The sequence below is a fragment of the Alligator sinensis genome, unplaced genomic scaffold (assembly GCF_000455745.1).
Source record: "Alligator sinensis unplaced genomic scaffold, ASM45574v1 scaffold1382_1, whole genome shotgun sequence".
NCBI classification, from domain to species: domain Eukaryota; kingdom Metazoa; phylum Chordata; order Crocodylia; family Alligatoridae; genus Alligator; species Alligator sinensis.
In genome coordinates, this window is record NW_005843036.1 from 270,973 (window position 1) to 295,907 (window position 24,935).

Here is a 24,935-nt window from a genome sequence, read left to right on the forward strand (position 1 = left end):
AGCACTGGACTGGGGCAAAGCCCCATGGCCAAGCAGCAGCAGCACCTAAGCTCTCCCTTCACTTTGCTTGCTGAAGGGTTGGGGGAGCTCTCTGTTACTGATCTGGTGTGGGGCGGGGAGTGTCTGCTGCGTGAGCAGCATCAGGGCTGTGGGGACGGGAAAGCTCTCTGTCCCCAGCCTGGTGCTGCAAGGACAGAGAGTTCCCCCATCCCCTCAGCAAGCAAAACAGGAGGAAAGCTCAGGGTACTGCTGCTACGCGGGCATGGGGCATCACCCCAGACTAGGGTTGCTGAGCCAGGATGCGATCCTGAGCTTCACAGTGGACCTGCAGACCACTCCCTCCCACTGCTCCCTGTGGCCCCCTGCTACCTAGACTGATCTGAAGCAAATTGCTTCTGGTCAGCTACTGCACCCTTAATTTAGTACCTGTATTTGTGGGTACTAGCAAATGGTGCATTAGCCTAACTTACTGCACAGTAAGTCCCAGGCATGTGTAGATGCTGATGCTTTATTGTGCATTAGATTAATCTAAAGTGCAGTAAAGCATCTTGAGTAGATGTGCCCATGGAGGACTGAACTGACCCCTAAATAACCTCACAAGGCTTAAAGGCTCAGTGTTCAGCTGAGTTAAATTGACTAATTACACAATCGACTAATTGATTGTGTAATTGACTAATAACACAATCAACCCTGCCGCATAAATATGAGGTATAGCACCCTAGCCTGCTCCAGGTAAAGCAGGGGGGACATTAGCTGATCTGAAGCAATGGTGGTCAGTGTTCTGCTGTTACAAGAGTTGCTAAACTGCATGCGACAGCTCCAAGGAAGAGAGCTGTGGACCCTGCTACAGAGGAAGGCAAAAACCTCACAGTCCATGATCAGGAGGTAAAATTCCTTCCTGATTCCAAATGTGGTGATCATCAGTCTGATCCTGAGTGGAAGGTTTTAGTCCCAGCAGGAGCACTGACACATCTCAGTCAAAATCCCCAGCCTTGGTTGCAGCCCACACCTAATGCTTTTGATGAAGGCAAAACACTCCAACCCAACACCTGTAGCCCCAAAAGGGGGAAAAGTCTTCCCTTCCCAATATGGCCAGCAGCAAAGCCCAGAAGCACGGGAAATACCAAACGCCCTCCATTCTGCTCTTCAACCTAGGTACAGCAAGCTTAACTCCACACATCACACCCCCTGACCGGAGAGCCAGAACTCCAGCAACGTGTTGGGGGAGTGAGGTGGTGCTCCTGGGCTTCTAAATGCTGCTCTAGACACAGCAGTTCAGGCACAGCTACTCCTTAGTCATCTTTGACTAATGCTTATCCAATCTTTTCTTGAAAACCTCCAATGATGGACATTTTACAACTTCCCTGGGCAGATATGTAGCAAAATAGTCTGGCCCAAAGAGCAAAAGGCTTCAGGTGAAATGCACTTGAGAGGTGCTGGGTATTAATGTTGCAGGCACCTCCTATGTGTGCTGGGGGAGGTCATCTCTGAATGCAAAGTGTAAGCAAAGCTTTATGAAGGAGACTCTAGAGACTGGCCAAGCACAGAGTGGGATGTTGAAGTGGGAGCCAGTGGTCCCTCACCTTCTGTCTTGATCTTGAGGGCCGTCCTCACCAGGGCAAAGAGGGTGGCATTGAAGGTAACGGTGCCATCGCTGTTCAGAGGCATGTTCATGCACACCAGGCGCTGCACAACAAACCAACAACCACATTTCACTTGACGAGAACATTTTACGCAGTCACGGGCAGCTCTCCCTTGGTTGATGGCTCGGGCCCACTGGAACTTGGAGAAACCCTGCGTAGTGATGCTGTGCACCCCAGAAAGGGAGCTAGTGTGCCACAGAGACCTGTGGGCTCTGTCCAAGTCCAGCATCCTCAACACAGAATCTCTTCTACACTCATGACAACCAGGATCTGCCTCTATTGCATGGCACGTCCAAAGGTATGGTCTCAAGAGCAACCAACTGAGGCTGCAAACCTCACTAGTCAGCAGACACTGAATGGAGTCCCCACATCTGAACCTAGGCCTGGGCTGTGCAGCTTGACCCCATCTCTAGCAGGGCTCTGTTTAGCAAGAGCTCTGGGGCTCTTACCAAAGGCAGTTCCCTTGGGAGATTATCCAGTCTGCCCGCACTACCCGCAATAGCACAAGGGGCCATTATATCAAAAGGAGCCTGGAGTACATCAGCCTAAGTCCATCTTGTTTTGCTTTTCCCAAAAGACACCTGCTCCACTACACACTCCCAATCAGATCATAAATAATAATTATTCATGATGCTGAAAATCAGCTTTGGCATTCTGCCCTTCTGTAGTCCTTTCAGTGGAAGCAGGCGCAGCTGGAGGCTGGTATGTGCATTGGTGGGAGGAGAGGCCTAGGAGGGGAGATCCTTAGAGTCATAGAAAGGAACCTTTCCTTTGACAAGTAGGTAGTTACCTTGCAAGCCACACGGTGTGGGCAGAACTTCCCAAAGCCAAGAGGTGGCTGGATGCGCCTCAGCAGGGTCACCACATCCAGGTGCTTGATTCTCCCCCTGTTGGAATCAAAACAGCTCTGCTCCACCTGTCTGCTCAGATCTGGGATCAGAACTTGTGGGGAGGGGTGGAGAGAGAGCTGGGTTGGGGTAAGCAGCCGGGCTCTGATTCCCCATTGTGCCACACCCCCCCTGCATGACTCTGGGCAAGTTACTCAGCCTCCCCGTGCCTCGTTTTCCCCATCTGTGACATGGGGGAATGCTGCTTTCTTGTGGCACAGAACTGCCAGGAGAACACATTTATCAATGCAGGAGAGACTTACCCGGAAAGGGCAGCAACTTGGAAGCCAATGGGGTTTGGTATTGCAACATACCACAGAGTGATTCAATGATGCCAACACAGAGGCATAACTAGGACTTTTAGTGCCCTGGGCAGAGGAGCCCCAGAGCTGGGGAGGCTGTACCAAGCGCTGGAGAGTCTTATCTCCCCATACATCAGCTGCTGCTGCCCCAGCATGGGCTCCCTGGGGGCTGCCATCCTGGTGTCCTCTCTCAATCAACACTTATGGCTAGTGCCCTACTGGCCAAGCCCCAGTTTTGCTGCTGTGCTAATGTGGCCGTGTCTACACAAGATGTTGACTGTGCAGTTCCTACTGCGCAGTCATTTAGTACTTGCATACACAAATACTAAATGACCACAAAGTTACAGGAGTTACAGTGCAGTAGAGTCCCTGAATGGCTTCTTGATGACTGTGCAGTAGCTTGTTACTACTGGGCAGTAGCATCGCATCATGCTTCGTGCCATGGCACACTACTGTGCAGTAGTAACAAGCTCCTGAGCAGTCAGCGTCTCATGTAGATACGGCCAATATGCATGTCCCTGGAGACTGGCTGATGCAGGCACTGGGCAGGGAATTCTGGGCAGCCTGAGTCTGGACCCAACTGTGTCAATCTGACTTGTGCTATTGGTGCTCTGTGTTCAAATAAGCAGCTGTTTCTCAGTCCATTCCTTAATGGGCAAGAGTCTACAGGCCAAAACCACCATGATAACCTGATGCTTTGAGTGGTCACCTCACAGGACCACAGAAATGAAAGTCCTATCTCATTCGGAGCAAGGCCCTTTCCAAGTTAACACTGAGGCACACAGGGAGGGTGGAGGGAAGCTTGTGCCTCAGCTATCCCTGAGCTGGGAATTAACAGGAGCTGTCAGTGCCCAGGGCTGTCAATCCAGCACCTTATGTGACTGCTACATTCACTCAACTGTTTAAGGAAATAATACACCTTCCTGCAGCCACTTAGACCAAGGTCAGCCACAGACAAGCTTTCACTCACTTGGCTTCTGGGTCATATTCAGCCCAGATTCTTTTGAATTCGTCCAGGTGATGTGGACCCAAGATGGACCAGTCACGCGTGAGGTAGTCAAAGTTGTCCATGATGACAGCGACAAAGAGGTTGATAATCTGATGGGAAATGAGCATGTGTGAATGACACCAGTGGATCCGGAGGCAGATCCAGTTGCTCAGCCAGTTCAGATCAGCCCTGCTGAAGTCAGTGGAGCGCCTCACCCAGAGCCCACAGGATAGGACAGGAGCTGGGCTGATCCAATATGCAGGTCTTATATAAAACGACAGCAGGGCACTAGGAAGTATGGCACCTTCTCTACTGTCTAAAATGGTACTGGTTAGTCTCTTCTGACTAATCATCCCCTCTGACCAGCCTGACAGGTCTCAGCTCAGCGTTCTCTCCTCCCCGGGGGACTCTGTACATTCAGAGACAAGGCCTGGCATACGGATCAGAGAACTGTCTTCCATACAGGTAAGCAGTGGGCTAAAGGGACATGCATTGCTGTTGTTCTCAGGCTGTCGAGCTGAACCACTGCATGGAGAATAGCTTATATGCCTCCCCCTCAAGAGAGCCAGATGGGATGGAGACTTGGCCCCGAAACAGTACCCAACATGAGCCTGGTTTTGGGGAAACTGCTCACATTTCAGCAGATGGAGTCTGAAGTGAGTGTTGTGTTAGCAGGGCTGGGTCCAGAGCAGGTGGGGAGAGGAACCTCCTGGGGCTAGCAGGGTTTGTGGCTAACACCTTGCAGGAAAAAGGTCTTAGCAGTGTGGGTTCCCTCCCCTTGCCCTCTCCCAGATGGTATCTGATGCTTGTCCTTAGTTTATATGACAGTGCATTCATCTCAACCCTGCCAGCTTGAGGTTGTGTGACTCAGTAGCTTGACAGCATTGCACTGTGTGGTCCTCTAGAAGACTAGAGGGCAAGGAACCATTTGCAGGGGCTCTGTACCTCCCTGGAGCCCTGGTTTATCATGGGGCAGACTCCCAAGGTTGGGGGACAACACCCCAGGATCACTGATGTATAGAGCAGCACTGATGCTTTGCTTCCCAGCCTTCTTTCTGCCCCTGGGGAAAATATGGGAGGTTGGCTTCACAATGCAGAACGTGCTGGACTCTCTCATCTAGCCTGGAGCTGCTGAGATGGGCTGGGTGTGCTAAGGAACAGCTAATGGAGATACAGCTTTGGGACAAGCTCCAAGATCTATCCTCAGTGGTCCGTGACAATGGCCCGGCCACTCCATAGGGATTCACAATAAAGAAACATACCAGGAAGGCACACAGCATGTAGAAGCTGATGAAATAGAAGTAGGCAAAGCCGGTGCCACAAGTGTACTCTTCTCCTGGGGCGTAGTCGGACTCTGGGTCACACAGCTTCCCGTAGCTGGCGGCCAGCAGGATCTCCTGCCAGGCCTCTCCTGTTGCACACCTACCAAAAGAGGGAGCATCAGCTGGGTTCTGTAGGGGACGGCTGCCCTAGCAAGGCAGGGGGTGACAAGCCCGCAGGAAGGGAGTGTGGACTAATGATTACAGCAGGCACTGGAAATCAATACTGTTGGGCTCCACTTTCTGCAGAGAGGGAAGTATGGGCCAGAGCTTACAGGAGGCCACTGGGAATCAGGACCACAGGGATCCAGCCCCAGATGTGGCAGGGTAGAGGCATGCAGTGGTTAGAGCAGACCCCTGAGCCAGGACCCCTGGGCTGTGCCTGCAGCTCTGGGAGGGGAAGGGAGTCTTCTCGAAGAGTCAGAAAATCTGTTTTGGGTCATATGAGATGTTTTGTTCAGGCCAGATTGAAACGTTTCACTTGGAGCTTTTTCTTTTTAATTTAGCTGGTGACAAAACTGAAGTAGATTTAGAAACCAATGGCTACCTCAGATAGGAACAGCAAATGGCTTAAATTGTTTAGTACCTGTTCTTTTTTTTTTTACGAAAACAATCCAGCAAAGTCAACACAAATTCTCTGAATGCTTTCTGTTGACCTGATTGGACATTGTGGGGTGAAAAACAATGTACGTGTCCTTCAGGTCTACTCCGGATTAGCGAACACAGGGTGGGGGTGAGCAGAGAGGTCAGACATGGAGCAGTGGCTTGAAAAGGGGACTGCCACCCCACAGACCTGAAGAGCAGCAACACGGCTTGGGGGAAGGTCTGGAAGTTGTTGTTCCGGTTGATTTGGGTCCCATCCACCATGGCAACTTTCCCAAACATCTGTGAATCACACTGTCAGGCTCAAGCCACCCTGCACAGAAATGCCCAGCCATAGGCAGCCTCTCTGCCCTGTAAACCCATAAGCTTCCCCTCTGCTCCTGATTGCTAGTGAAGTTACTTGGCTTCAGTGTTTCCTCTGGAACCCAAAGGATGTATTGAGATTCAATGGGGGATGGATGTCCAGATTCCCTTAGGCAAGTGCCTTGGAAAGCCACAGCGTGCCCTACAGATACCCTCCTGCATGCTGCATCCAGACAGCCCCTTTCCATTCAGCATCCCAAAACACAGCCAGGGAGCATGCAAAACAGGGAGGCCCTGCAGACCAGGCACTGTGTCAGACACCAACAGCTCTGTGGTCATTCCCAGCTCTGCCACTGACTCACCCTGACAAGCTAGAGGAGTTTGACCTCTCTTGGTTTGAGGAATGAGGATAAAACTGTGCTCTCCCCCATGGGCCCCCAGAAGGGGACCTTCACAGAGCTGCCCTCTTACCCTGCTTCCCTGAAGCACTATAAAACTCAGATGCTGCCTCCCCCAGCCCCCACCAGCCACAGGCCCACCTTGTCCCCATTGCCTACCTGCATCCCAATCACAGCGTAGATGAAAAACAGCATCACGATCAGCAACGCCACATAGGGCAGGGCCTATGAGACAAAGCAAAAAGTCCAGGATTCTCATGCAATGCCAGCCCGGCAGCAAGGTGAGAGGCAGGGGCAGATCTAGGCAGGTGCAGTGGTGCAGTTATACCCCCCGCTTCAATTCCTGGCACACCCAAAGCTTAAAAATACCTGCCTGCCAATGACAGCAATATTTCTATCCAGGGAGCACTGAGGCTTATGCCTTCATGGCACTTCATGGCTCACCACCATCTAGCTGAGTCCTTCTAAATGCTTCATTCCCCAGGTGTTAACCACCCTCTCTCCTTTTTCAAGTCTTAATGTGTCCCTAATCGAGTTATCTCTTTTCTGCCATTCTGCTGTGTGCTGCTGGCTCCTGGTAATGAAACTCCAATTTCACAGCCCTGAAGACTGTTTTTAACTCTAGCTAGAAGTGTTAACTCAGGTGTACATCAGCTCCGGTAAGAAACTTTCAGTGAAGCATTGGATACACAACCAAGATGCTCAAAAAGACAAGAGTTGTTCTATGAATCTGAAAGAGAGATGCACATTGAATTTTAATGACTACAGGACTAACGAAACAACAGCTTTTGATTATTTTTTTGCCTAATTTGTTGTGTTTTTATACATAATAAATGATATAGCAAATCAATGCACATTCCAGTAAAGTTTTTTTTTGCTTCAATCTTAAACTGAATTATGTAGCCCTAGGCCCCTAGCATATTAGAAGAACTTCTAGTTTCTTTTTAACTGGAGAAACATAGCTATTATGTTTTATGTGATGCTTGACCATACTACCTGCCCCCCTTTTTCAAAATCCTTGATCTGCCCATGGTGAGAAGGGTGACCTATCCTCACCAAAGCATCCACCTAACCAAATATGTAACATATAATCATGATAAAGCAAGGACTGCCTCCCATTATAGTGACTGGTCCATAATAAAGTTAACAGTCTGCTCCTGGTGCCTGCTGCCAGCACTCCTCTGGGTTAAGCAGGAGTGATTTGGTAGTGACAGTGCCAGATTTAGAGCCTGTTGCTGGCCCATGCTGTGGACTGTCCCCTACATACCTGGAAGGACTTGATAAAGGTCCAGAGAAGGGTCCTGACTCCTTCCCCTCGGCTCAGCAGCTTCACCAACCTCAACACTCGGAAAAGCCGGAAGAAGGTGATGGAAACACGGGAGTTGTCCTCAGAGTCCTGTGGGCAAAGCATATCTCTTAGCCAGTCAGTGGGAGCACATGGAAGGAGCAGGGCAGGCCATGGGGAGAAAGGCTCCTGGGAGACACGCTGTGCTCTCCATGGCTGCTCACCCGCATGGAGGATCCTCTGTCATGTGTAGTCAGTGGAGTTTCTTCCCTAGTTCTACCCACAATGTTCACCACTACAGCTACATAGCTCAGAGCTATCCTAAGGCTACGAGCCTGCTCATTATCTGCAGTCAATCAGTCCTGTTAGCTGCGGAGCACTGGGCCAGCTTAGAGCAAAATGCCTGCAGCGGTGAGAGTTAGGGAGCACCATGCAATTCAGTAGATGCCAGCTGGGGAGATCCAAAAGGACAGCCAACTCCCCTACCCTCCTGCCCAGCTCCCCCATCACTGACTGTGACATGGAGCCTTCCTCACCCACTTCACTCCTGCTTTGCTGGGGAATCTGGTTCAAACTGCACCACAGGTCTTAGGGCCACGTGCCTGCACCCAGAGACATGGGACTACAAAGGGCCTCCTGAGCCCGTGATTCCAGTCCCATTATTTGGTATTTTAAAAATAAAGCGGGTCAAGACTTGTCTTAGGTCCAGAACCTTGATGGTAGGTTGGCACATGGCTCCTTTTAAGGATCTAGGGCTAAGCAACTTAGTGCCATGGAGTCCCACACAGGGGTCATGCTCCTAAGACACTAAGACAGGTTAGAAAACCCCCCTTTAGTCCACCAGCGTGGAAGTGAAACAGATGCTAGTGCTGTCTCTCTGAAGCCCAGAAATGCTGTGTCCTCTGGGAGTGCCCCTCCTAGAGAAGCAGACAGAGGTGCTGCCACACTGCTGTGAATAGATTCAGTGATGAAACACCTGGGATGCCACCCTGCAGAGAACCAAGACTTGGTGACTGGAGCAATGTCTTCCTCACTCAGCTACTGAGATGGCTTAAAATGCTTTTGAGCTGTGGCTGTTCCTGTGAGATCTAAACTCAGATGAGGACACAAATGCAAACCCTATCAAACAGACCTCTCGCCTCAGGCCACTGCCCTTGCCCCACCTGGCTCCAGCTCTGCCATATATGCCTTTGAGGCCTGATTTGGGGGGTGGTGGGGGGGGTGGGCAGGATAAATTACCTCTTGAAATAAACTCAAAAACCTCTCTCAAGATACATTAACACGGGCCGTCAAACCACACGGATACTGGGAGAGCACAGCTTGCACCATTCAGGCCACCCACCATACACATCCTGAATTGTCCAAGTAAGTAGTGGCTACACAGGTGTTCTGAATTGGGCCAGGGACAGCACAAAACATCGGCACAGATGTGCAAGTGCCCCAGGGTCTAGAGCCCTTCCACCAACTTGCCAGCCTGCAAGGGTTTCTCTGCCTTTTGGCTGCTGACAAGCCTAAAACAACATGCCCCCAGACTCCTGGCCTCTGCCTATCAACAGATCAACTACTGCTGAGGACAACTTAGGTTGTGCTCCAGGATCCCAAGCTGGACAGGGAAGGTGGGATCTATATGGCCCCAAATACTGCCTGGCTGGGACAGACGCTAACCTTCTGCAGGAAAAGGAGCAGTGTTCAAGCAATGTGTCTCTGCAATGGCTCTAGTTACTACTGAGAGACGTTAGGACCAAAGAGTTAGTGTCGTCCTACAAAGAGTTAGGACAAAAGACCCGATACAAAATAAAGTTGTGTGGATGAGACAGTGAGCAAGTATGGCTTCGGTCCTGTCTGTGCACAGCCAGGTGTGATCCTAGTCAAATCCTAGTCTCAGGCCTTGTTGGCTTGAGTTCGATTATTTCATGGAATGGGGATGGAGAGAAAGAAAGGAAGAAAAAAAGAAAGAAGGTGCAAAAAGGGTCAGCAAGGCAGGTGGGTGGATGGATGGATGACGTCAAATCACAACGTGGGGTAACAGGATCTCCACCAGGTTAGGCATGTTTTAGGTTAGGATAGCAGCCCCTTGGTGTCTTAAACTCCCGGCTCCCTCTGCTGTAGTTACCCAGCGTCTTTGCAGAGCAGCTCTCTGTATTCACAACATGCAATCCACACGCACAGCAGCTGAGTGCAGGGGAGCAACACCATGGGAAGGGAATAAAAAGAGGGCCACCGCAAGCACATGCAGCTGATATTTACAATGCTATTACAGCCTCCGCTTAGGCAGTACAGTCCGCCACTGGAAGCAAGAACAGTCTGTCGAGAAAATAAGAGAGTCAGCAAGAGGAACTGTCACAACCAGTGAGGCAGGAAATGAAAGAGAGAGGGAGAGAGAGAGAGAGACAGCAGCAGAAAGAGAGAGAGAGAAATGGGTAGATTAGAGAAAGAAACACAGACACAGATGCAGACTTTCAGAGAAAAGAGTAAGATGAAAATTGGAGAAAGCGAGGGAGAGGGATGGGGAGGGAAGACAATGAGGCAACAGGGGCAGGGTGGCCCTCAATTACTATGTCAACTAAGGTGACCCTATTTCAATCCTGACTGGTCCCAGCAGTGGTCTGGGGAAGACCTGCAGAGCAGTGTCTCAATGCACAGTTCTAAAGCTAGACCCTTTGGCTGGGGACAGACATTACACATAAACCAGTTTCAAAATGGCCCAAACTGGTTTGAGATAAACCTGGTTGGATGTAGTATCAGACTTAACTGATTGAGCTCAAACCAGTTTATGCAATGTCTGTCCCAGACTAGAGGAAACATTAAAAAAAGCATGTATGCGAGTTCAGATCCTACAGATCCAATCACATCCTGCAGTGCAGCATAGAAATGCCTGAGGTAGCTTTAAATGAGAAGCAGTGCAAAGTACCCAGCATAGGATGTGTTTAAAGCTAGCTGGGGTACCATTACGCTACAGTCCGCATGGCAGACACATTGCCCTCTGTCAAAGAGGTGTTTAATGACACATCCTTGTTTACGCCAGACAGTTGTACCACTTCAACCACACCGGTACAGCTATTGCAGTGCACGCACCTGTGGTGCAGTCAGTTTTACTGGTACAGCTGAATCCTAATACTTGGCAGCATTAGATTCCTTGTCCCCTGCAAAGATGAGGATCGGCTTAGTATCCTTATACAGAGCCACAGCAATCAGCTGCATGGGATGGCTGAGATGCTCCAGCTGAGTGGAGAAGTGGTGTCCCTTGGAATAAAAGCCACAGCAAACAGCTGTGCAGCCCATCCTTCATTTGGGCAACCCCTGGGAATTAAGCAGATTGAAAACCACCCAGAGTAAACCACCCAAGTTCTATTGTATAAAGATGCTTTGAACAGATACAGCTCATCCCCAAGGGTAAAAGAAAGAATTGCTCTGGTGTAAAGCATCTTTCCTCACATACAAACTTCCCAATCCTTATAATGGCTGGGCTTTAAGGGGTAGATTAACCTGGTGCTCCGAACTAGCCTGCATTTGAAAATAAGACATGCTCCTATGTCACCTAGGCTTGAGTCTATGACAGACTTAACCCACCCTGAGCCTTCTGGACAGGCCAGGACGTATGGTACATCTAATCAATAAATAAAACCTAGGCTCTCACTTGGGTGTAGCCCAAGGACATAGGCTGCTAAACCATTTGAATGACCATAAACCTTCAGTGCTTTCCCACAGTTCCTTGCTTGTGCCCATCAGGACACAGGAGGTCTCCCACAATTCACTGCACTGCTAAGAATCATTGGATGTACCCCCAGAAATCCTAGCACCATGCACAAGTGAATGTAGCACTATGGATGCAGTCAATGGGACACATTTGAATCTGCCTTTGCAGTATGTCTGCTCATAACCAAAGCCAAGCTGGATGCTGACCACTCAGGTTAACTTTCCATCTTAATTCAAGTACCAGCTTGCTTTACAGAAGGACTCTGCAGCTCCTGCTCCTATGGTAAGGGCAGTAGAAGGGTAGCTCAATTGCCTGAGCCATTGTGGACATGTTTAGATGCTAGCTCTTGGATGTATGGATCATCTCTTAGTTGGCACATACAGTGCCTATCATGCTCGGGCTCCTGGTTCGGGGGCAGGGAGACTACAGCCATAAAACAGAAAATAAATTGTGCACTGGTAAAGAGTTAGGATCAGACTGGGGTTTGCCTATGGCCCTGAGCTCTGGGTTTGGGGTCAGGCCACTGCAAAACCAACACTGAGGAGACAAGGAACAAAGTGGAAAAATTAAGAACAGAGTCCAGGTCAGCTGCACTGATCTGAAATCCAAGGACGTTAGGACAAAAGGATCTGAAATCCACCAAGACCTGCGTTCACTTAAACTAGAAGACAGGACCCTAAAAAATTCAGGCTTTTCCATTTCCCATTGCATGTGCCTCAGTGAGTCCTGTGTCCAGCTCAAATAGCTATAGGCTTGGGGATTATGAATGTATGTGTCTGAACCACAGCACACTGAGGCTAAGGGAAAGTTTTCATTTACTCCAGCCACACCCAGACATGCCCTTCAGCACTATTAGATCTGGGTTAAATTCTCTGAAGAATTTCTTTGAAACCTCAGTTCCATTTTTAAAAGCAACTTAAAGCCAGATGTCTAAGGGTAGCCATACACTGATGATGCCAACAGGCATTTAAGGGGATTGTGTGAAGCTGTAAGCAGGTCAGGAGTCTAACTACCATTGAAATCCATGCAGCAGAGTGAGAAATCAATGGGAATTAGCTGCCTAAACTCTTTAGGTTCTTTTGAGAACCCAATTAGAGGACTATCTGCAGCAATAGGTGCCTAAAACCCTTTAGAAATCTAGCTCTGATGTGCTAAAGTCTCAGAGATTTAGGCTCTTAAATATCTCTAGGTATGTCTACACTGTGGCAGCAGTTTGTCTCGGACAAGGTGGCCCAAGCACACCCACCCACCTACTCTCAGCAAGCAAAGTTGCAGCTCAGAAATACACTAGAGGATGCTTCAGGGCATCTCTCTACTGCCACTCTTGAGACGTCACTAGCGATCTTCACCCTCCTACCTCTGTATTTGGATGGTTCATGCAGGAACTTGATAATTTCTGAAGTGCAATTCTTCCCATTGCCTGGAGAGAGAGTTCAGTTCACTCCAATGTAAAGGTGCCAGCTATCCGGCTTCTGCACTTAAATCTTTCTGCCAACATTGTCACAACAGGGTCAGTGAATGCCCAGGCCTCATGCTAGCACTGTGCCTTTCACACTTTGGGCCTGGTCCACAGTGCAATACAATCAAGGAGTGTCTTTCCTCTGACTTTAGTGGGCACTGACCAAGTTCACAGGCTCTGATCCAGCAAAATGCTTCACATTAAGCACCTATACAGTCTCACTGAGGACAATGGCACCATTCACATGTTTGACATAAGCTTTGCTGGAGTGGGGCCTTGCAGACTACATAAATGGCTTGCACTTTTAAGATCCACCCCTGCCCATTATACAGGACTAAACAGCAATACACAGAAACATGAGAAAGAAGGAAAGAAAGAGGAAAGGAGAGAGAAAGAAAGAAAGGACAGACTTTGCAATCCAGAGGTACAATTTTGGGGTGGGCAAGAAAATGCCCCATAAGAATCGCTTTGTTCTGCGTGAAAAATTATCTCATCCCTGCCATGGGGGCTGCCCGTCTTGGCAGCACTGTTGGGACCAGGTTTGCAGGGTTTCACGAGAGTGTGCTCTCTCTAAAATTTTGCAATCCCCCTGTTGTTCAGTGCGTTTTGGCAGGAAGCAGCATTCCAGAGCAGACAAGGCTACTGATTCCAGGTGAGACAGTCAGTGCAAACAAACCACCCAACGGATGCTGGTGACACTACAGAAGAAACCCACCTTCCCCATCTCTAGCGCTGACCCAGAAAAACCCAGATAGGGATACTTACCCCAGAGTGCTGAGTCTCCCCAGCTACACTCCCCTGCTCCATTAATCCTAATTCCTCTTATCTGAAACCTCCAGCACATCATCCCTAATTCTGTTCTCCTCTGGGTCTCAGCACCAGAAGCTCAAAACCTCTCCAACATGACCCTTGAATAGATAATTGTGACCACAACCACAGCTGCCAGGGGTATGTGCACACAGTATGTCAAGAGAAAAACCTTCATGGGGATTCTGGGGTAATAAAACGGGCCCCCTGGGAAGACACAAAAATGTCTTGGTGCCTCATGCTGTACAGGAAGGGAGGTAGAAGGCGAGGGGTAGTTGGGGTACCCTGCTACTGGTTCTCTGAAGCCTACAGCAGAGCTATCCACTGGCCCCACACAGGTCAGAACATTTTGTGATCAAGGAGCCCAAACAAAGTGTGAAACTAAATGACAGGACAGAGGAGAGCAGAGATCTCGGGGCAATACAGTACTCAGGCCCTGGAGCATAGTGGACACTTAGGCACCATGGCCTCTTGGTGATAGATTAATTGAATCATAGAACATTGTGGTTGGCAGGGACCTCAGGAGGTCACATCTAATCCAACCTCCTGCTCAAAGCAGGACCAGCCCCAACTAGATCATCCCAGACAAGGCTTTGTCTACCCCAAGTGCTTTACTACCCTCCTCATGAGAAAGTTTTCCTAATATCCAACCTACCCTTCCCTGCTGCAACTTGAGACCACTGCTCCTTGTTCTGTCATCTGCCACCACTGAGAACAGGCCAGCTCCATCCTCCTTGAAAGTACCCTTCAGGTAGTTGAAGGCTGTTATTAAGCCCCCTATGTCACCTCACCTCACCTCTTCTCTTCTCCAGACTAAATAAGCCCAGTTCCCTCAGCCTCTCCTCAGAAGTCATGTGCCCCAGCCTTCAAACCATTTTCATTGCCCTCTGCTGGACTCTCTCCAATTTGTCCACATCCTTTCTGCAGCGGAGGGCCCAAAACTGGACACAGTACTCCAGATGTGGCCTCACCAATGCTGAATAGAGGGGAAGAATTGCTACCCTCAATCTGCTGGCAACACTCCTACTAATTCAGCCCAGTATACTGTCAGCCATCTTCACACCAAAGGCACACTGTTGGCTCATATTCAGCTTAGTGTCCACTGTTACCCCCAGGTCCTTTTCTACAGAGCTGCTGCTTAGCCAGTTGTTCCTCAGCCTGTCCTAGTCCATGGGATTGTTCCGTCTTAAGTGCAGGACTTTGCATTTCTCCTTATTGAACCTCATGAGATTTCTTTTGGTCCAATCCTCCTATTTTTTAGGCCTCTCTGAATCATACCCCTACCCTCCAATGTAACTACTACTCCCCCTAGCTTGGTGTCATCCAGAAACTTGCTCAGGGTGCACGCTATGCCGTCTTCCAGGTTGTTGCAGATACTGAACAAAACCAGCCCTGGGACTGACCCCTGGGGCATTCCACTTGATACCGGGTATCAACTAGACAGTGAGCTATTGATTGGGAACCCTTGAGACCGACTATCCAGCCAGATTTCAATTCACCTTACAGTCCACTCATCCAACCTGTACTTCTTTAGTTTGCCTGCGAGAATGCTGTGGGAGACAGTATCAAATGCCTTGCTAAAGTCAAGGTACACTGCATCCACTGCTATCCACACAACCACAGAGCCAGTCATCTCATCATAGAAGACAATCAGGTTGGTCAGGCATGACTTGCCCTTGGTGAATCCATGCTGACTGTTCCCGATCACTTTCTTCTCCTCCAAGTGCTTAAAAATGGATTCCTTGAGGACCTGCTCCATGATTTTTCAAGGACTGAGGTGAGGCTGACTGATTTGTAGTTCCCTGGATCCTCCTTCCTCCCTTTCTTAAAGATAGGCACTATATTTGCCCTTTTCCTATCATCTGAGACCTCTCCCAATCGTTACGAGTTTTCAAAGACAATGGCCAGCAGCTCCACAATCACATTGGCCAACTGCCTCAGCACCCTCAGATGCATTACATCCAGCTCCATGGACTTGTACATGTCTAACTTTTCTAAATAGGCCCTAACCTGTGCATGGCTGCTCACCTCCTCCCCAAACTGTGCTGCCAGGTGCAGTAATCTGGGAGCTGACTTCGCCTGTGAAGACTGAAGTAAAATAGGCATTGGGTGCTTCAGTGTTTTCCGCATCATCTGTCACTAGGCTGCCTCCCCCACCCAGTAAGGGACCCATACTTTCCCTGAGTCTGCCTTTGCAATTCCATGATACCCACTGATTGAAATGCTGTGCCCACTGGGGCGCCCATATCTCCCCTACCACTATGGTGGTGTTTCCAAGCAATGATGTGATCTGGAGCCCAGGCTTTTTTAAGGCTTAGAATTGCTGAGAAGGAAACAGTGCACTGATGCCTAAAGGTAAGGTAGAGAGCAATGCCAGCCACGGGCACAGAGTCACCCAGATGTCAGCTCAGCACTTGGTGACACTGACTCGAAGTGGCTGCTTTGCCTGGAATTCCTGAAAACGGATGTCAGCCGAAACATTAACAGGTAACACTGGGTTCTCTGTAAGCCCCATAATGCACCTCTCCTTCACCCTGGTCCACCTAGACAAGGGTGAAAAGCAGAGTGGCTTATACAGTGCTTCTCGTTAAAATACAAGTTGGTAGGGGCAGAAATCTTACTCAAGGGGCAATTTTTGTTGCTGTTACATAGGAATGGTGCAAATGAGTGAATCACAAATGGAGGAAGCATGGCTTTTGGATTCCTGCTCTCCAGAATGGGAGCATCATTCTGGGAGGTCTTTGCCATTGCAGGCATTAGCAACACCATCTCCCTTGAAGGCAAGTGGTCATGCACTCTGCCAGCCATAGGAATATGACTCATGATGGTGGCTATGCCCTGTGGAGACCTGTGGTGTATTATGGCTGGTCATCTATGCTTCAGAACAGGAAATGAGGATGACTTTCACCTCCTCTGGTCTGGGTCTTCTTGATGATGGATCCCTCTCTGTACTGGGGTTTGGGGGAAGAGCTGACTGGGTGATGCTCAGCAACACAGAAAACTATTAGATGAGGCATGTAGTAGGAAGGATCAGTAGGATCACATTACTGATTAAGCTGGGGCTCTCTGCTTCTTACCCTGCTTCTAGAGCTACAGTGAGGTCTACTGAAGGCAGCACATCACCAGTGTGTGTACAGAAGCAGTTTCAGTGCCAGGTGCTAGGAAGCCATGCTAGTTGTGGTCACACGTCTAATTCCCAGAACACCTCTGGAAAATGCTCCTGTTAGGGGTCTATATTCATATACCTACCTTCTCTATAGACACATAGGTGTTATAGAACATGTGGTATATAGCAAATAAACCCCAGTGTATAGTGTATAGACATGCATGCATATATGAAGTGTGCTGGGCATATGCGTGCACTGTCATATACAAAGGCACACTCTCAGCAAACACATTGAATGTGGCCTGATCCTCAGGTAGTGCCAGACAGAAGTTTCCTAGAGGGACAATAAGACAAGAGGAACCCTTTCAATGACTTCTGTGTCAGCTGTGAGCGACCTGTGTCAGGTATTAGCCATCCGAGCACGTGCGAAAAGAACTTAGTCAAAGCAAGGTGCGGGCGGACTGTTTTCAAATGACGTGCTACTGAGTCAGCTCAAAGTCCTGGTTCTGATCAAGGATCAGGACAGTTTCCATTAGTTGCCCCCACCATGAAAACAGGAAAAAGGGACAGTATCAGCGTCTGGTAGGCAGTGAGGTCCACCATGTCTGTGTGATGCCTTAAGAGAAATCCTGTCAACAACTTTTAAAGAAAGAGGAAACGGTTAACCTAAGAGTCCCGACCACACTGCTGCTAGTCTCTTTCCCATCCCACGCCAAGCTTACAACTGATCCAGCCTCCAAATTGGCATTTCATGGAGTACTGCAGCGATCCATACTTTCTGTGGGATGAAGAGTTGCTGGGATGCTGCAAAGGTGCCTTAATATCCGTATCCTGCCCTAATGCGGTATCTCTGAAAAGTCCCCATCCCCTCAACCACCTCCCACTGCTACTGGCAGTGACATTCACCCAAGATGTCCTGCTGCTGGTACCTGCCTAGCACTTACGTCTATCTCACTCAGGATGACATCAATGATGCTGCCAATAACGATGAGGAAATCAAAGACGTTCCAAGGGTCGCCAAAATAGCCCTAGAATCAAGGGAGCAAAGATAAGGATGGGGAAAAAGAAGAGAAAGAAAATGGGTAATCTCTAATGGTCAAACAGAGAGACAGTGGAAAGCAGTGAGAGATGGAGATGATTTGCACAATAAACTCCCTGCAATGGAAACCTCCCACTCCTGATTGCTTTATGCCGTGCCCAGTCCAAACATACACCCGCTCCCCTCTGCCAGGAGAAGACTTTCTATGGGCTCAAACAGAACACACCAGTGAAGGTCAGTGATCCACTGAGGTTTGGCCTTCTGCCCCACTTGGGAAAAAAAAGGCAGGGCACCAGTGTATCAACATCTGCCAACAACAAGTGGCCGCTTGGGTTGAGATCAGCCTCCCTTTGGCATCCCACCGAGCTCTGAGCTACTTGTTGACAACAAGAGCTGGTTGAAACCTGTCCATCAATATGGCTTTTCTATGAAAAATGCCATTTTGCCCAAAACAGCATGCTTAGAAAAAATATGCAGATTTCAGTAAGATTTCATTTAGAAAGAAAGTCAGTTAGGTGTTTTGATAACTTGGAAATATCTGAGCATCAGCCTGCCCACACATAATTTCCCAGGTTCTGAACAGCAGCCCTGGCCCATGCGACTTCAGTGGCATCTTGTGGGCATATGACTGGGTAACCTATGCTCTCTTGTGTTCCTTATTCAGAAAGGCTGGTGGTTTAGGGACACTACGTATGGGAGAAATGATGTTCCTAGTGCTTGGTGCTAGATCTTGTGCAACACCCCAGACCCTAGCTCTAGTCTTAGTGCTCACCTTGGCTTTAAAGGCCATGAGCTTGACGAACATCTCCACAGTGAAGAGGATGGTGAAGGTCACGTTCAGGATGTCTGAGGCATGGTTCATCTCATCAGACTGGTTGTAATGCTGGGGAGGCAAAAGGAAATTTGTGATAGTCCCTGGGCTGTGGGAAACAGACACAGGGCTGGTCGAATAACCCTCGGGGCAAACTCAGACAGCATGGGCCTGTTGTGCACACAAGTGGAGTTAGGCACCCAGGTGTCATTCTTTTCCACCCTTCTCAATCCCTAAAAAACTGTTAAAAGTAAATGGTGAATGGGTGGGCAGGTCCTCCTCCTCCTCCTCCTCCTCCTCCTCACTGCTTTGTTGTGACTCAGTCTTCAAGGCAAGAGGAAGGTGCGTTACCAGAAGCATAACGGAGGGGAACAACCAGGGCAGCAGCCCTAGGTGCCACTTTGTGCAGGGGACACAAATATAGCCACCACCACAGAGCTACCTCTATGTGTTAGGAATGTAGAATGGGTTTTCAGGGACTTGAATGGGGTGGGATAGGACTGCAGGTCCCCTTAGACACCCAACAAGTGGAAAAGAACCGGGCCTGATGTGTCCCTGCATGCACAGTTCTGGAGCTGAAATGAAAGGCTGAGAGCAACATATTAGCTGAGGTTTCTTGTGGGGAACAGGAAAGAAGGAAGCAAACGAGGCGATGTTGCCTCCTATACATCCAGTTCTGTTATTGCCCCTCAATCCTGACTCACAATCCTCTCTGCTAACTCAACCCTGGGTTCCCCCCATGCCCCCAGCTCTGTCAGTGACCCTCAGTCCCAACCAGCAAGTATCCCAACCCTGGGCCCTCCATACACCCTGGTCAGCTGATGCCAGTCATTCATCACCAGCAGCACCTGCTTTTCCACATGGGAGGCCTTCACTGAACAGAGACCACTAGTTTTGCTGGATTCCACACCAGGACCCACTCTCCAGAAGGAACAGAGGAGTGCCCTGGCCCTACTCCAACCCACATCTCATTCCCATTGCTTGTTGACCTATTGCCAAAAACAAAGTGGCCACAGAAACCCACCCACCCCCATGCCCTGCAGCCAGTAGACCAAGAGCCACTGCCCCATGGCTGGGCATTAGATAAGCCCATCCTTACCTGCATGCCCAGGCAGATGGTATTCAGTAGGATCAGAAAGAACATGAGGTACTCGAAGTAGGAGGAGGTCACCACGTACCAGATCTGGTATTGATAGGGGTTCTTGGGGATGTAGCGTCTCAGTGGTCGGGCTTTCAGCGCATACTGCACACACTGGCGCTGTGGGGGGGAAGAGGAAGAGGGGGGAGGAGTGAAGGCCATGGTGCCATGCACTGGGCAGTGCTGCCAAAAAGTGGCCTGGCAGCCTCCCTGGGGACCACTGCTGGCACTGCCCTCTTGGGGCACTTTTGCTCTGCCTGCCGCAGGTCACCAGAGGGATCTCTGGAGAACAGGGCTAGGCCACAGGCTCCTGGCATGTGACCATACTTTGTCATCCAGTCACACAGTGCCCTGTAGCAGCAGGGCACCACGTACTGAAGCAGCAGCAGCCCTATCTGCAACCTCTGGGCTTTTTACTGGCTTCCCCTCCAGACGCTGACCTGGCAGGACTCTGCTCGGTGTAGGAAACCTGAGCTTACTGCAGTCCAAGGCAGGAATGTGCAGCTGCTCTGGGCAGCTGGGCCACGTTCTAGCTTCTCCTGGGTTGGGGAGAAGGCTCAAGGAGAGCTTGAATCCTGCATGCCAGGGTGCCGTGGGCTGAGGAAAGCTGGCACCACGAGCAAGGGGGTGTGGCCCAGACCCCATCCTCCCTCCTACCTACAGCACAAGGCCAGGAAAAGCAATGGCAGGAGCACCTGCAGTGGCCTCTGAAGGGATCTGTCCATCTCTGCCCCAGGCTGGAGGGCTGCTGCCAATCATTGACTCCTTGTAGTGCCCCTCCACAGCCCAAGGACCCACAGCCTCCACCGTCCCCCAGCCAGGTGTGCCACATTGCCTGCGTGTGGCTCCCAAGTAATGCATGAGCCACACAGTAGCTCACACCTCCTGGATGATGTGACTGTCCCGGGGTCTGGCCAAGCCTGGATCTTGCAGTGCATGGTCAGGGTGACAGAGGGCAGCCAAGGCCACAGGAGGGCATGTAAAATCTGTGGGCACCTGGGTTTCAGTTTTATAGCTTGAAATTCCTGAGCCTACATTGCCACTCTCACCTGCTGGGCAACCCTGGCATTTGCCTACCCTGTGCCCTCCACACTTCCCAGAGCCCTGACCACTCTGCTCCAGCTGCTTTCACAACAGGATTGCTTATCTTGAGCCTGGTAATTAACTCCCACACTCCTGCCTCCCCTCCCCTCGCCCCCTGCCCCTGGCTCTGGCCCAGCTAGCATGCCCCACTCCCACACCAGAACCCAGATGTCCCTGTACCTGGTTCTTGTCCAGCTCGCAGTTCTTGTACTCGCTCTCACCCTGCTCCTGGAAGGTGACAATGACAAAGCCCACAAAGATGTTCATCATGAAGAAGGCAATAAGGATGATGTAGATGATGAAGAAGATGGCCATCTCCACCCGGTAGTTATAGATGGGGCCCATGTCCTCAGTGTGAGTGTCGATGGCCATGTACAGCAGCCTGTGGGGGTCAACAGAGAGCCCCCAGCTTAACAGGGTGGGTGACGGCACGACCCTTCCTCCATAACAGACACAAAGACCTTTGGGGAGGCTGTGGTCCAGCTGACACAGGCCAGGCAAGACATTCCAGCCAGCAGCTCCCCCTTGGCCCCTTGGGAGCACTACCATGCTCCCTAAGACGGGGACCTCTCTGTGCCCCTCACTCCCACTTTTGGCATTATCAAGAGGAGTGGCAATGCCAGAGAGGCCTGCAAATCTCCTCCATGCAGTGTGATACTCATCCCAGGCCCCCATGCCACCCTCACCCCAGCCAGACTCACTGTGGCCAGCCCTCGAAGGTCGAGACTGTGAAGAGGGACATCATGGCCGAGAGGACATTGTCAAAGTGGAAGTCATTCTGCTGCCACTCACGCTGCTCCAGCTGAATCTGCGTGGGGTCGCCGTCCACATACGTGATGAAAGACCCTCTGCAAGGGGAGAGGGCACATACTGAGGTGGGGGACCTGCCTACCTTCTCACCCTACCTAGGCAATGGCCTTTTGATTTCAGATTGACTATGGCTGAGGGACCCACAGGTGAGCAGAGTGAAACCAGGCCCCTGGAATCACTCTTGATTTGGACATAGGTGAATGGGAGTAATTAAGTTCTTAAACTGTCCATATAACTCCAGCTCACATGTATGCACACACACACACACACACTGAGGTCTCCCTGCTCTGACCACTGTATCCCATACCTTATCACAGTGTGCAAGTTAAGGTCACACTGGGAATCCCAACACATGCACCAGGAGGGACAGAGAACCCAGCTCCGCATCCCTCAGCCAAGACCAGCCCAGCCGGCCTGCACAGCTCCATGTCACACAGATCCCAGGTAACCAGACCTTTGCGGAGTGAGTCAATGTATTTGTTTTCCCCAGTCCTGTTCATTAGCACAAGGGCTAGAGACCATGTACAGGGGACTCTAGCCCTGCTGCAGCACTGCCAGGACAAATCAGCTGGGCCTGCTTCCTGCCTCTCCAGGACAGCCTGGCTTTGGCTGTGGCTAGAGGCAAGACAGAAGACAGCCTGGATCCACAGCAGCATAGGCTCTGTTGGACTATCCTCCGTGTGGTTTAAGAGCCAGACTCCATCTTGCCTGAAGATGTTCATCACTGGCCTCAGCTGCCCATGACCTAGAGCAGTGGAGCTCACACTTTTGACCCCACCAGGTAGGTGAATGGTGTGGGGCTGGTCCATGGGCTGGATCAGGCCCCAAGCTGCCCCTTCCCAGCGGGGCAGAGATAGCATGGGGCCTTATCCCACCTGGCCAGGATTGGGCTCTGGGGGCCCCACTCTGCCACCACCCAGCCAGGATCAGGCCCCATGCTGCCCTGTGTGCCTGATATGGCATGCAAGACCACAACCCATGGATCAGTGAGGAACCCCAGGGGCTGGATCTGGCTTGCATACTGGGGGTTGAGCAACCATGTCCTAGAGCAAAGTGCCCAGCATGGTGGGGGATGCCATGTACTGGGGCAGTTTTCTGGGGTTCCAGAAAACTTGTCCTGGGCACAAGCTGGCAGGGGCCCCACCATGCGAGTGCTCTCTACCTGCCCCCTGCCATGCAATGTGCTTCATGCCAAAGGGTGCTCTGGCTGTGTGGTGCGTACAGGGACGAGATGGCGTGACATGCCTACCTGCATTCTTTCTCAGTTATCTTCGACGGGTCTGTACAGCTGATAAACTTCCCCTGCAGTTAACCAGACAGCACGGGACAAAGCAATATTACTGGTAGCACAGTGAGGGGCAGACAACTGGGGCACCCTGTAGAGGGGACATGAGTATGACAGCCACCACCTCTGTCAGCCCAGGCCCTGCTGCTGGTGGTGCAGACCCTGGTAGTTATGCCTCTGGATCTGACTGAGTATTTTCAGGGGCCTGATTAATAGCCCTGGGAACAAGACCTTCTGCTTATGCCACTGGTGACTGCACTGCAAGTCTCACAGAGTCCTGCCATCATGCCCAGTCCTGACCTACTGGGACCATATGGAAGAGGTTGGCCTCGGTGGTCCATGCACATATGAGCCTGGCAGCACCAGGACCAGGGGGCACCAGGCCTCAGTGTGTCTTTTGTCTGATACGTGAGCTAAGACCCGCCAAACTTATCTCATGCACAGGCCAAAGGAGGGAAAAAAAAGACAATGGAAGATAAAAAAGAACAGGAGGCTTTAACAAACAACAGTCCTGCTTGGCTGCCAGGGTTATGTGGCAGGGCATCATTCATCATCCTGCTGGACTGTACGGTCTCTCCTCATCCCAGCTGGGACCTTAGCGAGCTTAGTTTAGGACCCTGGCCATGTTGCACCTGCACTTCCTTAGCTCCCAGTGACAGTGACACCCTCTAGGAAGCTGCTTGAGCATGCAAGGTGAATCTCCTGCTGCAGGGAGAGTTACCACTTTCCATCTAAATAATCCAGAGCTCTGTACAAAGGAGTGTCAGCAGCACTGACCTTGCTTGGGAGATGGAAACTACTGGGGGGGAAGGGACTGGCCTATGGGTACCCAGCTGCTTAGTGTCACGGCTGGGAAGAGCCCCTGCATACAGCTGCCTTTTCCAGGCAGAGCAATAGATGAAGCAGCCCTGTTCCAACTGCAGTGTGCTGTGGCTCTAAGGTTTCCCCTGAGAGGCTCTGGTGGGAGGAGGGACTCAGCTCAGACCATGGCCTGCTTTTTTTTCTCAGGGTGGGAGAATGCTCTTTCTTAAGAATCAGGAATGAAAGTCCCATCCTGGAGCTTCCCTGGTTGGGGATCACTGCAGATCTCCCGGGATGGGGAGGTGGGCTGAGGAGCACACCTACACTCTAGGCAGGAGGGGTTCTCACCTTGAAGAGCTGCACCCCAATGCAGGCAAACATGAACTGCAGCAAGGTGGTAACTATCACAATGTTGCCAATGGTTTTGATGGCCACGAACACGCACTGGACCACATGCTACAGCAAAAGAGGACAAAGAATTGATGGACTGTGCCTGCAGCATCGCAACCCATGTGGGACTAGCCCCATGGACCAGCCGCAAATGTGTGTGTACCAAGCATCAGACTACCTTCCCCTTCCCAGACACTCAGCAAAACACCCAAGTGAGAGTCAAATTGCATAACCCACACCCCTAGGAAGCACAGGCAAGAAAGCACAGGCAGGATCCTGGCTCCATGGATTTCGTTTCCAGATCTCAAGGTCTACACTTCACGTAGTGTTACTCTCAGTCCAAGTGCCATTGCCATGTGACCATGCCTGGCAGCTACGTGTATTCAGAGAGCCTTTCCCCCAGCTTTGCTTTTACCTTCAGCCCCTTTGCTCTGTTAATGGCTCGCAGTGGCCGCAGGACTCTCAGTACCCTCAAAATTTTCACCACAGAAATGGTGCTGGACCTGGAGTCAGCAGGCAAGGAGGAGAAGAGAGGGGTTATTCAGCTGATGGCACAGGCAGAAAAATCAGCTGGTCCACTCCCTGTCTTCAGGGCTTCATCATGTACCTCCTATCACACTACTGGGGTCATGATGCATTTCAGAGGCAGGATCACATGCTGGGTTTTGCTGCAAGGGGACCAGGAGCAGTCTGACAGGGAGAGCAAAATTGCAGGCCAGAGTCAGCTTGGTGTGCACTAGGGGGGGACAGCCATCCATCTCAGTGGACAGAGATCCCGGGG

General features: G+C 50.7%; 1 protein-coding gene across 5 annotated transcripts in view; it reads right to left on the reverse strand.

The window, feature by feature from the left end:
- The window catches only part of CACNA1S (calcium voltage-gated channel subunit alpha1 S), a 91,523-nt gene that overhangs the window by 11,855 nt on the left and 54,733 nt on the right, over positions 1 to 24,935 (reverse strand). For 3 of the 5 annotated variants that reach the window (XM_025193316.1, XM_025193315.1, XM_025193318.1), the window contains 16 exons: positions 24,570 to 24,657; positions 24,113 to 24,220; positions 22,928 to 22,980; positions 21,570 to 21,716; positions 21,049 to 21,250; positions 19,747 to 19,905; positions 18,609 to 18,719; positions 17,742 to 17,825; positions 9,976 to 10,032; positions 7,711 to 7,839; positions 6,603 to 6,668; positions 5,933 to 6,024; positions 5,083 to 5,242; positions 3,803 to 3,930; positions 2,434 to 2,530; positions 1,584 to 1,686 (listed from right to left, as the gene is read on the reverse strand). In XM_025193316.1, coding sequence (XP_025049101.1) covers positions 1,584 to 1,686; positions 2,434 to 2,530; positions 3,803 to 3,930; positions 5,083 to 5,242; positions 5,933 to 6,024; positions 6,603 to 6,668; positions 7,711 to 7,839; positions 9,976 to 10,032; positions 17,742 to 17,825; positions 18,609 to 18,719; positions 19,747 to 19,905; positions 21,049 to 21,250; positions 21,570 to 21,716; positions 22,928 to 22,980; positions 24,113 to 24,220; positions 24,570 to 24,657 — 1,784 coding nt within the window. The remainder of the gene's footprint in view (positions 1 to 1,583; positions 1,687 to 2,433; positions 2,531 to 3,802; positions 3,931 to 5,082; positions 5,243 to 5,932; positions 6,025 to 6,602; positions 6,669 to 7,710; positions 7,840 to 9,975; positions 10,033 to 17,741; positions 17,826 to 18,608; positions 18,720 to 19,746; positions 19,906 to 21,048; positions 21,251 to 21,569; positions 21,717 to 22,927; positions 22,981 to 24,112; positions 24,221 to 24,569; positions 24,658 to 24,935) is intronic. The other 2 variants (XM_025193317.1, XM_025193320.1) reach the window with 1 other exon arrangement.